This window comes from Notothenia coriiceps, unplaced genomic scaffold (assembly GCF_000735185.1).
Source record: "Notothenia coriiceps isolate Sejong01 unplaced genomic scaffold, NC01 NC01_scaffold00022019, whole genome shotgun sequence".
NCBI lineage: Eukaryota > Metazoa > Chordata > Actinopteri > Perciformes > Nototheniidae > Notothenia > Notothenia coriiceps.
Genome location: NW_011354720.1, coordinates 736908 through 753288, shown reverse-complemented (window position 1 = coordinate 753288; position 16381 = coordinate 736908). Strand labels below are relative to the sequence as shown.

At 38.9% G+C, this 16381-nt stretch overlaps 2 protein-coding genes across 3 annotated transcripts in view; one reads left to right on the top strand and one right to left on the bottom strand.

Moving 5' to 3' along the window:
* Positions 1 to 16381, top strand: part of etf1b (eukaryotic translation termination factor 1b) — a 663186-nt gene that overhangs the window by 466271 nt on the left and 180534 nt on the right. The window lies entirely within an intron of this gene.
* Positions 4372 to 7116, bottom strand: LOC104953603 (glycerol-3-phosphate dehydrogenase [NAD(+)], cytoplasmic-like). The gene is made up of 4 exons (XM_010780558.1): positions 6984 to 7116; positions 5926 to 6103; positions 5119 to 5259; positions 4372 to 4568 (listed from the first exon to the last, which is right to left on the bottom strand). Exons 1-4 carry the CDS (start codon positions 7022 to 7024, stop codon positions 4386 to 4388), a joined length of 543 nt encoding a protein of 180 aa, XP_010778860.1. The 5' UTR covers positions 7025 to 7116; the 3' UTR covers positions 4372 to 4385.

The window sequence follows — 16381 nt, the reverse complement described above, 5'->3', positions numbered from 1 at the left end:
ACTTCACACATGATTGCTCAGACTTGCTGTTTCCTTCTCTGTGTGAATCTAGAGCAGGATCTGCTGCTGAAGCCTCAGAAGACATGGGTCCACATGGATAAGGCGGAACCGGAGAAGCTGGAGTGGATGAAAGACTTGCCTGCACCCAGAAGGAAAGGAACCAAGAAGGTGCAGAGATATTTCTTACAATACCAGTGGATAACATTTTCATTGATTTTAATTCAAATCTTGTATTTAAATACGATTTTCTGCATTGAGTCAACACATTGTGTGTTTCTGTTTCCGGATGCAGGCCATGCAAGCTCGGTTTGACTTTGCAGGGACTTTGATTCCACCAACGCAGGATCTGCCCACTCATTTGGGCCTGCACCACCACGGAGAGGAGCCTGAGGTCAGTAGAGAATACATAACAAACTATTTTATAAAATATATAGAACAGCTTTAGTAGGGCTGCTCGATTATGGCAAAAATCATAATCTCGATTATTTGGGTCAATAATTGTAATTGCGATTATTAAATGCGATTATTCATTGACTTTGAAAACATCCATTTATTGGAGGAAAAAAAATGTGAACAGCATGTTTTTAACAGTTGATTACCCTGAACGTTAAGTATAATTCAACTGAAAACCCCCAAAAAAAAAATTATAAAAAAAAAGAAGTAATAATAAAAAAGAATAGTTTTATTTCGATTACGTTGTTTTCGTAATCGTTGCAAGCCATAATCGCGATTAAAATACGATTAAAATACGATTAATTGAGCAGCCCTAATCTTTAGGTCTATTCACGATGTTCCTTTGTATTTAAGATAGCTTTTAAGAAACTCAATAGAAGCTCAAATGTAAAAAAACCTATTTGGATCAGCCATAGGGATTTGCTTATGTCTATTTTCTAATGTAAAATGATTGAATACATGTTCTAGTTATTATTTAGGTTGTTTCACTGTGACAGCCCAAAATACCTTTTGAAAAAGGGAAGCGGTATCTAGACTAAAAACCTAATTATTGTTAAAGGTTATCTTTTAAGATGAGGCTCCAGGTATTTTCTTTAAAGTATTTGTACTCTAACATTGGTGACTTCTCCTCCTCAGCGGGCAGGTTACTCCCTGCAGGAGCTCTTCCTGCTGTCTCGGAGTCAGCTGATCCAGCAGAGGACTCTAGCCATCAGCACTCTGGCTAACATCCTCTCAAAGGTACACAAACAAACACACACACTGTTGCTGCAGAGGCACATTACTTTAGTTACTCATGTGGGTTCATTTCTTCCTCTGTAGGCCCGTACCGGGGAGTACCTGTCTGTCCTGAAAGGCAGCATGGTGTCCACTCTGCTCGACGCCGGGCTGCTCTTCCTGCTGCGCTTCGCCCTGGACGACGGTGTGGAGGGAGTGATGTCTGCAGCTGTGCATGCACTCAAAGCTCTTCTCGTCTGTGAAGAGGATGAAGTAAGGACACTTGAAAGTATAACAGCGTGTCATTAACCTTTGTGCATCACTTGGGACACTTGAAATATAAATGTGTTTATCATTGTGACCGTGTTAATGCATTTGGGCATAGATTTTGGCAAGAATATTAGCTTTTTCTTTCCTCAGAATCATGAAAGTTTAAGCTCCTATAAAAAAGCCATGCAGCCAAAACACAGACACTCAACCCTTACCTTTTCATTAAGATCTTCAGAACAACTTTTTGGGATGCACATCGAACAGCCTTTAGTCTTTTTCATATTATTGTATCATTTAATCTGCAATACTCACCTGAATCTAATTAGGAAGTGATTGTGCAGAGTGCAAGATCACAGTAAAGTTTTTCACAAACTGAAAAGGAAAAATGGTTCGTTGAAGAGAGGATAGACTTTGGTTGTCTGTTAAAGTTCTTCTGTATTCCAGTTCAATGTCTATCCTTCTTGTTCATTTCTAAACGTTGCCCTCTCAGGAGTGTTTGGACTGCACCTTCTCCTGGTTCCGCGGCCTGGCCTCCTTCCCTCTGCTGCCATCTAATCAGGAGGAGGAAGAAGAGGAAGATGCAGGGCTGCCAGAAAATATGAAGTTCACAGCTGAGGAGAGGGAGGAGAGGAAGAAAGATCATGATGTGGCAAGGCAGGATGTTGTCAAGGTAAACATTTGGCTTTTTCAGATGTGTTGCATATTGTAAATGTTAAAAAGTTCCGTAGATTAAGTTTGGAGGATCATTCCTGTCTGTCTTTCAGGGCCTGCTCAAGATGAAACTGCTCCAGAGGCTGCGTTACATCCTTGAGGTGGTCCGACCGTCTCCTCCTGTGGTCCAGAACGTCCTGCAGATCCTGACTCGTATCGCCAGGCACTCCTCTTCATCTGCCACCGTGGTAAAAACCATCACTTAAATACATAGAATGATAACAAATAAATATTGTGCATAGAGAGGACTGTTACAATAAGTCCCACCTTGGCTATATTCAAACATTCATAGCACCCAAACATTGCCAGATTCAATAAAATGTATTTCCCTCTCAGGTGCTCAACTGTCCTCGCTTGATGAAAACGGTGCTGTCAGAGTTCCTTCCCTCTTCCTGGACCACGCCATCTTCTCCTCTTCCTCAGTCTGTTTACGGACTCCCACTGGCCAGTGCCATGAAGCTGTTGCGAGTATTAGCTACCTCTGGCAGACATGCCTGTGCCAGACTGGTAAGGACAGCTGTGGAATTTATTAGGGCAGAACAGTATAATGGACTGATTATTTATTAGACTAACTTTGTTTTAACAGTTGTTTTGCTTACTTGATTAACTGTGTCAATAATGCTAATGCCTTTCACATATGAAAGTATCAAGTGATGTGGGAATAATGGAGACACCTTTCTCTATTGATCATGCCAGTGGCGTAACTATCGACGGTGCAAAAACATTTTTGGGGCTCCAATGGCATTGACCGCTTCACGCAGTCTTCAAAGTAACCAAGCAACCTAAATTGATTTGTAATTTGTCTGTCCAATGACCTTGCTCCCTTTCATTTCATGTGATACCTTGCGTGACGAGCGAACCGTTTAATCAACCTGTACTGTAGCTAGCAGCAGCAAGTTTAGCAGCATTATAAAAAATGTAATAGCTTGCATTTATAATGTACAGCAAACCAGACCTTGTTACGCCACTGGATCATGCTCAAGTCATTTGTTTTGCATAGTACTGTATGTGCATGGGTCTGAAATCTAACATCTGGGATCACTTATATTCTTGACCGTCTGTAAAATGCAAAAATAGCAATTAATGTTGAGTATAAAATAAGAATACTATGAAATACTGCTCTTCATTTGCATGTTTGTGACCTCTGATCACATACGATAAGTACCAATGTCCAATTTCGAATTATTCCACTATTCCCACATGTATAAGTATTCTTGGCGCACATTTCTCTCTTCCTCCAGATCAACTCTTTTGGTGTGAAGGAGCGTCTGCCTTGCCTGCTGAGTGTGGACCCCAGTGAGCTGCTGCTGGACCCAGCCGAGGCCCTCAGGATCACCACTGAGGCCCTCAGGCTGTGGGCTGTGGCAGCCGGCTATGGTCAGGCCTGCAAACTATACATGTGAGTACACACATTCAAGCTGAGGGTTAGACTCAAAAAAGGAAATGTGCTGACGCTCAATGAAGACAATAATAATAAAAGAAAAAGGTTTGATGGCGTTGTGAAGAAGCGTGGGATCATGGGAGTTGCAGTAACAGTTGAAGTCAGCTTCTCCTCACATCATTATTTGCAGTTTCTATCAACAGACAAACAGAGACGCTAACTAAAACTGTTAAAAACAAGGAATAAATCAGCAACCAGGTATTTCTCCAACACTGCTCGCCTATTTTTCTGACCATTTAAAGATCACCTATTTTAGCCAAATCCACTTTTTCATGACTTTTATACCTAAATATGTGTCCCTTCTGTGTAAAGACATTCTGAAAGTTTCATGAAAAAATATTCTCTCTCTTTTTGTCCTGATCCATTTATATAAAATCTTGTCTGAAAATTAGCTGATCAGATTTTGGCTACTTTGTGATGTCATAACTATTTTTTGGTTTGTGTAACCATTAACCAATCACCAACCAAGGTAACCCCCACCCACCTTATCAACTGAATCTCCTCCTAGAGCACCATTGTGTTATTTTTAACCAAATATCTCTCAGAGGGGCATGGGGAGAGGCTCCTTATTTTTCATCTAAAGTAACAGACAGAGAATCAGCACTTTTGAAACAGGGCTGAAACAGAGGGGATTATGGGATGCTGTAATGATCTGATTGGTATTTCAAGCCAAACACTTCAGAGACATGTTTGTATATATCTAAGACCTATAATATATTGAAGAAAAACAGTATAATAGGGGACCTTTAAACAGGGAAGTAACGCTGTATTTTTCTCCTTATCTGACCACCACACATCATCCAGGCAGATTTTTTTGGCAGCTGAATAGACAAAACGTACCGATGGTGGTTTCACAGAACTTCTCATCTGCGACCTCGCTGGCGATGTTGGCCCCCATTAGGACGCTGACCTCTATCTCCAGTTTCTCTCGGATGATGTCAGAGATGAGCTTAAGTCCATCTGGTCCCTCATCGATACCCTGGGAGACAATAACCAATTAGAAACCGCTTTGGTTAACTTTCAATTCTTTGGGTTAACTTTCAATTCTCACTGGTGTCATTGTCCATGTGTTACTGTATTTTTTCTGTTTTGCTTTTATTTGACATTTTTAAAATTGTTTTATTTTAACCTATTTTAATTTCTTGTCAGCTTTACTTCAAGGGAATTCCATTAGGGTCACTGCTGATGTTTTATCTTGTTCTCTATTTATTTGTATGTTGTTGTAATGTTTTCTTCTTGTTCTGTAAAGCACTGCTTTGTGCACGAAAGGTGTTAATCAAATAAAGTGTATTATTATTATTATTATTATTTAGAAACAGCTTCTGTCCTTGACTTAGTGTCATAAACTCTGTCCTGGAAAGGGTTTAAGTTATGGATACTTTAGGGTTTGATTGCGATAAATCAGTGCGTTGCTCAACTTCTACATCCCATGATGTCGTGGCCACAAAAACAATAAGTCAGCTGACACTATTTCCCTGTTTCGATTTTTTTTGATGTGAGGAAATCTGACATGAAGAAGTGGATCTTACTTTGATGAGGGATATCCCGATGGTTCCCTCCGAGATGTGGGGTTTGATCTGATCACACAGCTTGCTGATGAACTGGTGAGGGATTACAAAGACCAGGATCTTCGCTCCTCTGACGGCTTCTGAGATGTCTGGAACAGCGACCTAGCAAGGAAATAAATCATCCCTTAATAGTGTCAGATCATTGAGTATCAACAACGTAGACTCACCTTATTCAAGTCTGGCTTTGCTATTTTTTTTTTCGTTAATAAATGTATTTTATACCAGATTGGTCCCTTGAATGGCACCGTCTTGGGTCCCATATCATTTTCTCGTTATACTAACTATTATTTATACATTTCACAGCAAAAGAAAACTGGTTGAAAACATCCATAATGATAACAAAAATATAAAATAGGTCTTTATAAGAATGAAATACAAAACTGATTTAGAAATACGACGTGAAGAACTTGTACAAAAAAAACATATTCTTATCGGCCCCTTGGAAAATATCCATATGACGCCACAAATAAACCACACACACACAACAGTAAACGCAAGATACACAACACCATAAAGAAAGCCTAATAAACAGATCAATAACCATTCTCTTTTGAAAAGATGCCTTTGCTCACCCTGCTTCTCTCTCACAGGTCAAATCTATGTGAAACTCAAGGAAACTCTTACAGTTTGCAACAATGACAAAGAAATAAACGTGATAACATGCATATGGGTCGGACTTAAGTAATCTTATACAATCCAAGTATGTTTCAAGACTGCAGTGAATTGATTATCCGTAGATACTGCTGTTCCCTAAATTGGAGAACTTACCACATTCCTGGGCAGCGTGTGACCTGGTAGATATTTGACATTTTGGTGATCGGTATTAATGATCTCTGTTAGCTTCCTCCCATCGATCATCTCTTCATAAACCCACATGTTCACCATTGGGTCGAACCGGTTGGAGGCTTTGACATTATGCCCGATTATTTTGGCAATGGAAGAGCCCCTGGAGAGAGTTAAGGACAAAAGTAGACAATTAGGGGAAAACTATAGCATTAACCGGAGAAAAAGGTCTCATTCAATTCAAACTACACTTTTACTGCGTCAAACACTTTTGAAATTCAGGTCAGAAAGTAAACATTTCCCATAAATATAAGGAATGTGATTTGCAATAAATGAATAGAGGACAAAAAAACACGTTAGTTTCAACAAATACATTTATAATAGGAATACATATATATTTAAATAAAACTGTAAATACAATAACATAAGGATGCATTAATTTAAAAAAAATACATTTTCTTAAAACAGAGATTAGCACTTCCTATTTTATAACCATGCAGACAACATCTACTTAAATTAATGAAGGTTGTGCATTTTTCTATTGTTAACCTTTTTATTTCAACATATCTTTATTTCAGTTTTATTTAAAGTATTTATTTATCAGATCCTGTATTTATGAATGCATTTCTTTATTAAGTCATGCAGTCCTCTCTATTGAACACATGCGCACTTAAAAAAGGCGAAATAAAATGGCGTCACGTGTGCATTTAGGGCTAAAACTTTGATCAAGTATCTAAAGGTGATTATGTGTCAGGCAGCAGACAGAATAATCGTATCTGAGCTAACATGGAGCAGCTTGTAGCTTTATCCTGGAGGTCGGCAAGAAGATGCTGTCTGCAGACTGGATCATCAACAGCTGGATTTTAACTTTTGCATTTTTATTGAGATGTATAAAAGCGTAATACATTAGACTTAGGCGTTTTGACGCTATTGGTCTGAATCTGCTAAATATTCATCCGAGTTCAGTTACGCGATTGCTAGCAGTACATTCAATGAATGGTATGTCTGTGGAAGAGGCATTTAATATACAGATGTTAATTTACCAGTTTCCAGATCCCACGATGCACACTTTCTTTGCAGGCATTATTGCGAAAATGCGAATCCTATTGCTGGTTGAAGCGATGCTTTTGTTTATTCCTGGTATAATAACTTCCTCATACGCCCTGCTATAAATGTCTATCACCCCTCCCCCACCTCACCACGGCTACACCTCTTTTCCCCTCACAACCATAATACCATATAATGCAAACTAACAGTTATAGCTATTTTAACGCTTTATTCTTAATTTTTCCACGTTATAGTTCAGCCTACCTAAGCATGCATTATATGGATGCAGTAAGTGTATAAAGGACAACCTAACGTAGCCTATATTCATAATGCATCTTGATGTTTTTACCGGTCATTTATTATTAAGTATTAGTAATGACTGGACATAATGGGAACCTGCCCATCACATCTTCAATTACACTTCCGGTCAAGCTACCTTTCAAAACGGCGTTTATTGATTTATTAAACATATGTAAAACTACTACCTAAGTTATGCTGAGGAAGAACATTTTATAGTATTATAACCATTCTCCTGCAACTAGTTAACTCCTCAAATCACTCATTTAATTGGTCGAAAACCAAAGTAATACAATTGAAGGAAATTATATATATTTTTGTACTGAAATCTCTGAGTTAATATCCTTTTATTTATTTGCTCGTTTTTTTATTTAATTTATGATGTAATTGTCCTTCAATATTCTCATGATATACTCTTCTTGAGTCTTAAATAACTGTTGCACTTGTATGCGCTGTTTTTGTTTACCTGAATGTTTTGTACTCTTGTCAATAAAGAAAAAAAATCGATACACGGAAGCTCGCGCTGTAGTCACATGACTGCTTTCCTGCCAGGCAGTAAATATCAGGCGAGCTAGCATACACAGGCTCACTGACTACTCCCTGAATTAGCGCAATTGAAAATGTTTTATCTTTCGTTTTTCAACTTACCCAGTTAACAGCGTCTGTCGGGTGTGTGGAGGTGTTAATAAGCGATGAACTGGCTGCTTGTGTTATAAGGTTTTACTTAATTCAATCTGTAGTGACTTAGTGTAGCTAGCTTAGCTAGCTTCCCAGGTTAGCTTAACGCTACAAGCTGAGTTAGCGTCTGAAGGGGGCTTCGTTGCTTGTGATTATGCAAGGGGAAACCACGGCTATACGAATTACGGAAAATGAAGGAAAGCTGGATGTATTACCCCAGAACAGGACCCCAAGCTCCGGGAGAGCAAGTGCCAAAAGCTGGCAGTATAGGTGGGTGTCTGTTTATCCTGTCATACCTTCTGATTTAAGGCGTATTTTCTATCGAGCAAGTTTGTAATAATACACAATGTTCAGTTAATTATCATGTGTTTTCACTGTGCAATGTGTGGCCGATTTGCTCTTAAATGAATGATTAGGAATTAAATGTGCTTTCTAATCTGACAGGTAGCAGGGAAATCAGATTGCCCTCTGAGCAAACCTGTCAACGCTGTGTGATTAATGTGTGCATGCACCTATGGGTGTGTCCAAGTATCTGAAGTGTCCATTGTCTCCTTTTTGCTTGATAACCTCCAGTGACCACATGGAGAATATCGATGGCTACTTGATGAAATACACCAACCTTGTAACAGGGTGGCAATACAGGTGAGTTTTATATCTGTGTTTTAATATGACACCAAACTAAACAGTATGTTGTCCCAAGAATAAGAAGACACAACCACTTTCAGCCAAATTCCTTCCTGTAATCCAATCTGCCAATCTGGATGTACGTGGACTGAAATTGTCTTTGTGTACCAGTTGTACAGTTTTTCATGCATACAAGTGTATCTGAAAGTATTTAATAGAGAAAACAAGCAAAAATCATTGATGTTGAGACAACTGCATTGTTTCACTACTGAAATAGCGTTAAAATCACAAATGCAGGTTCTTCGTCTTAAACAATGAGGTGGGCTTGCTGGAGTACTTTGTCAATGAGCAGTCAAGACCCCAGAAGCCCCGGGGTATGCTCCCCCTGGCAGGGGCCGTCATCTCCCCCAGCGATGAGGACTCGCATACCTTCACCGTCAACGCCATCAGCGGGGAGCAGTACAAACTCAGGGGTGGGTACCTAATGCGCATTTAACTGTCTTATGTCTGATCGTTGCTAATTATTTTACGTCTTACTGTCATCACCATCCATCATACAGTATTGATCTGGATGTTTTCCATTAGCTGCTCCTAGATGCAGAAGCACGCTGAAATTGATGCTGAGTAAGATGCATCGCAGAGTAATGTTAACGTGGTTTGGCTTTTTGTGTGTCTCTCAGCCACCGATGCCAAAGAGAGACAGCATTGGGTGAGCCGTCTGCAGATCTGCACCCAGCACCACACAGAGGCCATGGGGAAGGTAAGATCGTGTGCAAATAATAAAAGAGGAGGCACACAAATACATGTAGATTGTATTTAAATGACTGGGGACTGTATTTAGAATAGATGTCAGTCAATACAACAGTGTATAATATCAATTTAAGGTTTGGATAAACATAAAAATGTCAGGATGTGAGCTGGACATTCTTCAGTTTCATGTTTTACTTCCTCAAATGCAATGAAGCAATTGAGCAAAGCGAGATATACAAAAATAACTAACCCTAAAATTCAATTGGTGTGTGTCAGCATAGTAATAACTCATATTGAGATATATTGATCTACCATTAAACGTGAAACTTTCTCCGGTATTTCTAAATCCAACGGGCCAATCAAATGGCTCAATCCAATCAAAGATGCATACATTATTGCCAACCTGGTTTGAAAGCGAATATCTCATCCTTTGGTCTCCTGATTCCAGGAGGTGTTTTGGGAATGTCTATCACAGGCAAACCAATCAGAGCCGTAGGGCTAAATTACACTAGAACTAAAAACACAGAATTCTTTAAGCAGTGGTTAGAAATATTCAGGAGCTGAATGAATTTGGTTTTAAATGATCAGATGAACAATTTGCCTTGCACAGACTAACCCCCCGCCCAAGTCCCGGAGCTACTCTATGGCGTCTCAGGGCAGCGGCAGCTCACCGATGTCCGTGCGGCGGCCCAGCCAAAACCCTGCGTTGTTGTTCAGCTGGCAGGCCAACAAGGGCTCGTCGCTGTACTCCAGCAAGAGGTCTCTGCTGCCGGACCACCTGATGGAGGCCCGAGAGGTACTGCTGCCACACTCAGTCTCCTACTACTGTTAACATTTAATATTATTAATATCATCCTAAATCTGCGATTATTTCGAGTTGTAATCACAATGTTAATTTCATTATAGTATCTAACATTTGAATCTATTTGATATGAAATGTCTATTCTATGCTAATTTTATGTTTCTCTTTACTGGTAACTTTATTCTATGTGATGTCAATTATCCAATCCTTCCAATCCAACTTTATTTATATAGCACATTTAAAAAAAAAAAAGAGTTGACCAAGTGCTGTACATCAATACATATATAAAAAAGCAGCATAAATACATTTAGACAAAACCGATAGGACTAATATAAAAGCACGAGACAATAAAACCATACTTATAGCCACAGACTGAAAACCCTCATACACGATGTAAAAACAATTTAAAACACAACAAAATAGAAAACCCCAATTTAGAAAACACAGACTGATACCTCTTATACGTGGTCTGCAAAAGCATGGGAGAACAAGTAGGTTTTTAAACGAGATTTAAAAACAGGCAAAGTGGGAGCAAGTCTGATCAATTCTCTGTGTCAATTCTCTACTGTAAGGCACTCTGGACTCTTGTATGAAAAGTGCTATACAAATAAAGCTTATTATGCTTTGAGACATCAGGATCAGCACATAAACTGTATTTTTGCTAAATGTATCACACATATGCTTTTCAACTATGTGCTTCATGTTTACTTTGCTTCCAAACGTTGAATATCAGTTTCCTTGACTACCAATCATTTGTATCATATTCGTCCCTAAAACATATCAATACATCCATATTCCTCCCATGGCCGACAAGATATTTAGTGGTTAATTTAAACTAATTACAGTTGGATTTAGTTGCTTCAGATGTATTTAGTGTCTCTCGTGTTCCCTTTGACCCATTTGTATGATGGTCATTGTCCACAAGAGGGTGCTGTTGTTTCTAATAATAATTTTTAGTAAGAGGAAAAAAGAAGATGTGTAAGGGGACATTGGCACAAGTTTTTAATTTTAAAGTGCACAGATTAAAAANTGGTCGTTTGCTTGGGCCACAAACCTGAAACCCATAGAACAGGCCTATTCAACTGGCGGCCCGCGGGCCGGATGCGGCCCAGAACCAACTCCCGAGTGGCCCAGCCTCCCGTAGCCAAATTCCTACACTGCCACTCGGGAGTTGGTTCTGGGCCGCATCCGGCCCGCGGGCCGCCAGTTGAATAGGCCTGTTCTATGGGTTTCAGGTTTGTGGCCCAAGCAAACGACCAGTTTGTCAAATATATCATATTTCTTCTTGTAACTTCTGACATGTCTGTATGTGCGTGAATTCACTGCAGAAATATTATTCTTACAAAACAATCCTTGCATTAGGTATTTAAACAGTTATCAGAGATCAGAAGACATTCAGTGATTAGAAGGAGCTTTAAGTTCTACATGCTAAATAGTGATCTTTGTTTTTTGTTTTTCTTTTAATAATTGTCCTTGCAAAATATTGATCATTTCTGACACTGTTTGTATTTATTTATTCCATCCCCTGTGGTATTTCAAAACAATCTTCCTAAAAAAAACAGCACTGTCATTTCCAGCTTATGTAAATATAATTTGCATATTTTGTAAAATGTGAGAATATAGTCTGTATATCTTTTTTTGACATGCCAATATAGTACATAGAACAGCTAGAATGATCATAACTGTAATGCAGGTGTTATATCAAGCAGTAGTTTAAAAGCTAAAGCACAGCAGAACCAGATATAGTTATGTATATGGCACGCTCATGCAAATAGAGGTAGCAGCCTATTGACAAATGCTTTACAACATTGCCTCCAATTATTGTGGCACAAAGGAGACATGTTGAAAGGTGGTGGTAAGTCCAAACACGTGCGGTGCAATTATTTCATCTTTTTACAGTGAGCGGTATCGCTGCTTATAGCAATTTCATACAAATCTGCCCAAAATGTCAAGTGTCTCTTTCAAGCAGCATTTTAGCTAATAATCTTTTAGCAGAGGGAGGATAAACTATAACAAGATCATGACCTTTTGTGGCTCAGAAAACCGTGCAATCCAAGCATTAGAAAACAATTGTGATCAAATCTGAACTTTACAAAATAAACACAAAGTGGCATACAGTTAATAAATTCCCTAATTTCTGCATTGCAGTCTTTTTGCTTCCTTTCCTCTTCAACTGTAAATCCTCTTTGGCACCGCATGCACTACACCTAACTGAGAGGCTTTGCAATGTACTACTCAAATGTGTGGTTATAGTATGCAAATCATTTGAATCAAGCATCACATTTTCTAAAGATCAAATAATGTAGTGTTAGGTGACCGGCAATACACATCAACCAGAATGCCAGGAATAGCAGACAAGCACATTAATTCAAACATATTAAAGTAACCCATTGTGACCCTTGATGGAAAGTGTCAGTGTAATGCTTTGGTCAATTAGGCAAATTAGTCTTGTCCTCCCACACGCTATAACACAACCTGCTCTAGTAATGCAGTATGGTTGCTTCATTTTTTTATTCTGTATTTATATAGAGAAAAAAACTCATGTCATTATCAAAACATCCTGCATGTCAATTGTGCTTATTTTATTTTAAGATAGCAGACTGCATGAGACTTCTTTTAAAAGGCAAAAAGATTAACAGCAGTGAATACCTTGTGTGATTATTACAGCTATCTCCGCTATTGTTATTGTGTGAATCGTCGTAGCAGGTGGTAAATGGAGGCTTGAGGGGGGCTTTTTATGTAACTCTGAATTTTTTTTCATTGGTAATTCACAATCGGTCGAGGTTGTTCATCACAACTTGATATTGGACTGCTGATTTTTATGCTCGCTGTTTGCTTTGTGCTCTTAAAACTAGGTGTGGAGAAATATGCAAAGACTATTTCTGTGTGCGTATCTAGGGTGAAATAGGGTGTCATTACCATCATGCTCCCCTCTGAGACTGAAATCATTTACAGCCCGAGCAGGCTGCTGCGGGTCGTCATGATTTCCGTTGTTTGTTTGATGCTGTCATCGGCTTAGCCCGAGGCGGTTCCAGTAAGAAGACACTTTAAATCCTTCTTTTTGCCACTGATTTAAGGTTGAAGGCTGCAGTCGTAGCTTGGAGACTGTGATAATGACTTGGAATATCAACAGTACACTCATAATACTGCAGATCATTATCATCTGAGCCTCCTGGTAGTACTCCCACTGTGAAATGAGATGGATCTATAATAAAAAATGAAGTCGAGTTTAATCTCCTCTTGTATTTTTCCTTTAGTTTGATTTGTGAGAACATATTCTATCTTGCAATTTACAAAACAAAAAACATGATCTACCGCTGAACCGCAAACGCCTCTGCAGAAAAACAACATTTTGTGAAATATACTGTAGTCCAATTTACAGACAGCAGGTAGGTAGAAAATAGGCTGCCAAAATGTCATGATGACATGCGTTGCAGTTTTTTAGAATTTAGAACTAAAACAAATGTCTAGAAGCCAGCCAAAAGGATTTTTAAAGGGGCCCCTTTGTGCTTGTTGTGGTTCTCCCTTCCCTGTAGTGTGTTTTATATAGGTTTATGCAAATGCTCTGCAAAGGCTCAAATCCCAAAGTTGCCTGAAAGGCCTCCATTGGTTTCCTGTTGGAAGATTAAAGCATGTTGTCACAGTAGTCAAAGTAAAAATATCACAAAGTCAAAATATAAACCTGAAAATGTGCATAAAAGGGCCCCTTTAAGTGTATAGCAGGGATGTATAGCAGCACCTGTTTACAAAATTCAGCACCAACCCAGGCTAGCTGTTCCCCCACTTTCAGTCTGCAATGATAATCTAACTTTATTTTCCTTTATTGGACTGTTCTTATATGATTTTGTTTTATTTTCTAATGTTGAACTGGTCTTACAATATAGGAAGTCAGGTATACTAAAATAAAAAAAGCAATTTAAACAACTTTTGTCCTTGCAGGCTAAAATAACAATACAGATTATATCATATAACATACAAACCAAAGGCTTCATTTTGCATTTCTCACTGCAGATACTGTGCTTACAGATTACTTTTGAATATCTGGAGAGGAGATTATGAGATTTCACACCAAGACACTTGAGCCTTCCTCTGGTTTGGTAAATAATGGGGATGGCTGCTTTTTGGCAGTACTGTATCAAACATAAATATCCTAACCTAAGGTACAAGGCACAATAGAGTGTGTGTTCGGTGGAATTCTGCTCTGTCTGTAACAGAACATCAAAGGTCACACAGATATGTACGCAGCATGATCCCTCACACACTGCTTTCTTATCAATGCTGCTGCTCTGCTCCGTTGGCTAGTCCGACATCTCATTCGTCCAGCAAATTAGATATAAAAATGAGGAATTATTGTGCCTAGAGGGTTAGTGGTCCCTCTCCGAAATACATTCTGCAACAATACTAAGAAATTATTTATATAGAAGGCAGAGGACAATAAGATGCTGTATTGCGTCACCTCTCATGCAGGTGTGGTGGAAGGTTTCATCTTCCACAAAATGTCCATTATTACAGCTTTATTCCATCAAGAAGTGTGGCCATTCTAGCTCATATATAATATTGGTTCCATATTTTGTAATTGGTTCATCCCTTTTATTAATAAACATGTATTATATGACATGTCATTTATATATTGCAGCTTTTTTTATTTGTCAACTTAGTATGAGTTATATGCATCAAATTCATTTATTTATGTGTGTTATTTTATATCCACTACCAAAACATTCTCCAACCTTTCCTTTTGTGGGAAACTTCAGTTTTATTTGATGAGTAGTTGAGGAAGTATTCACATCAAAGTAGCTGATTTTCTGATGCTTTTCAATGAGCAACCTTGATAAAACATCTTATAACAATCCTTACATCCATATACATCAGACTGCCCACTCAGGTCCCACGTGCACGATTTACTGTCTGTCCCACGTACCCACCTTAAGACCCGCGGTGATTGAGCGTTCGAAGCCGTGGCTCCTAAGCTATGGAACGCTCTGCCCGCCCATCTATGGTCTGCTGACTCCTTTAAAGCTAATTTAAAGACATTCCTGTTTGGGTAACCGGTGTGCTTGATTTTATTCTATTTTATACTACGTTTTCAGTCTGTTTTCATTGTGTTTTTATTATGTTTTGGTGCTTTTATGACTTCTTAACACCGGTGTCCATTTATCATTGTACGATTCCTATGATGATGTTTTATTGTTTTGTCAAGCACTTTGTGACTTTGTCTGTGAAAAGCGCTTTATAAATAAACTTTACTTACTTACAACATTGCTTTTCTATGACCTGATTTTACATGGTGCTACTATAGCATGCTGCAAAAAAGGAGTGTATACTGTGCTGTTAGGGGCTGTGTGCAGTAGATATAGAATGAACATGGCTTTCACTGTGTGTCCAGACTAATCTCCATGAGACAGAGCCCCAAGGAGCAATATAGGGGCTGCGTCCACGCCTATATGGGCTTGATATGCAAATTAACGAGTCCTTGAATGCCCTCATCTGGAGTGTAAAGTGCTGGTGGACTGGCCTGTCAGGAGAGGTTGGTGCCACTGGAGTCACTGGGCCGTCCCTTTTTTCACACACAGATAATGCAGCACTTTCTTTTATCTTGTACTGGAGACATGCACTTACATTTAAGTTGCAGAGGGTCTGGTTATTCAGATTGCTTCGCTTTTTGATTTTGGACTTCTAACACTTCTACATTACAAACATGTATGACCAAGGGTAATGAATTTGTTACCATTCATACCAAACCATTAAACTAAAATTGACTCTTGAAAGTGCCACCTTTGCAAATGAGTATAAAATAAATACATTTTCTAGGGAACCAATTCTTAACACAACGACAGTACATACAAATCACTAACCTTGTGTAAAGCTAAGTGCTAAACATACATGTACAGTTTACTTCTTTACCTTAAGAAGAAACTGAACTATCAAAGGTGCAATTGAGTAGAATGTATGGCTGAGAAGGCTGCAGGCCACCACCACATTGCTCCATAGTGCTGTATTCTAAAGTGCCTCTGTTGTAATACTGTTGATCTTTCATCCAAAAATGTGTGAGGCATAGTGTTTAGGGAGGTGGCTTCATCAATCACTAGAAAAAAGTCCTTTGTGCACTATAATTGTATTCATGTTGTGGACTCTGCCTTGTTTCTTGTGTGGAGCTTCCACAGTGGCAGTGAAGCAAAGGCTGAGGAATTTAAGAGGTTGTTGTTTTGGGTGGGCAGACCTAAATGTGGTCAAGATGGCCAA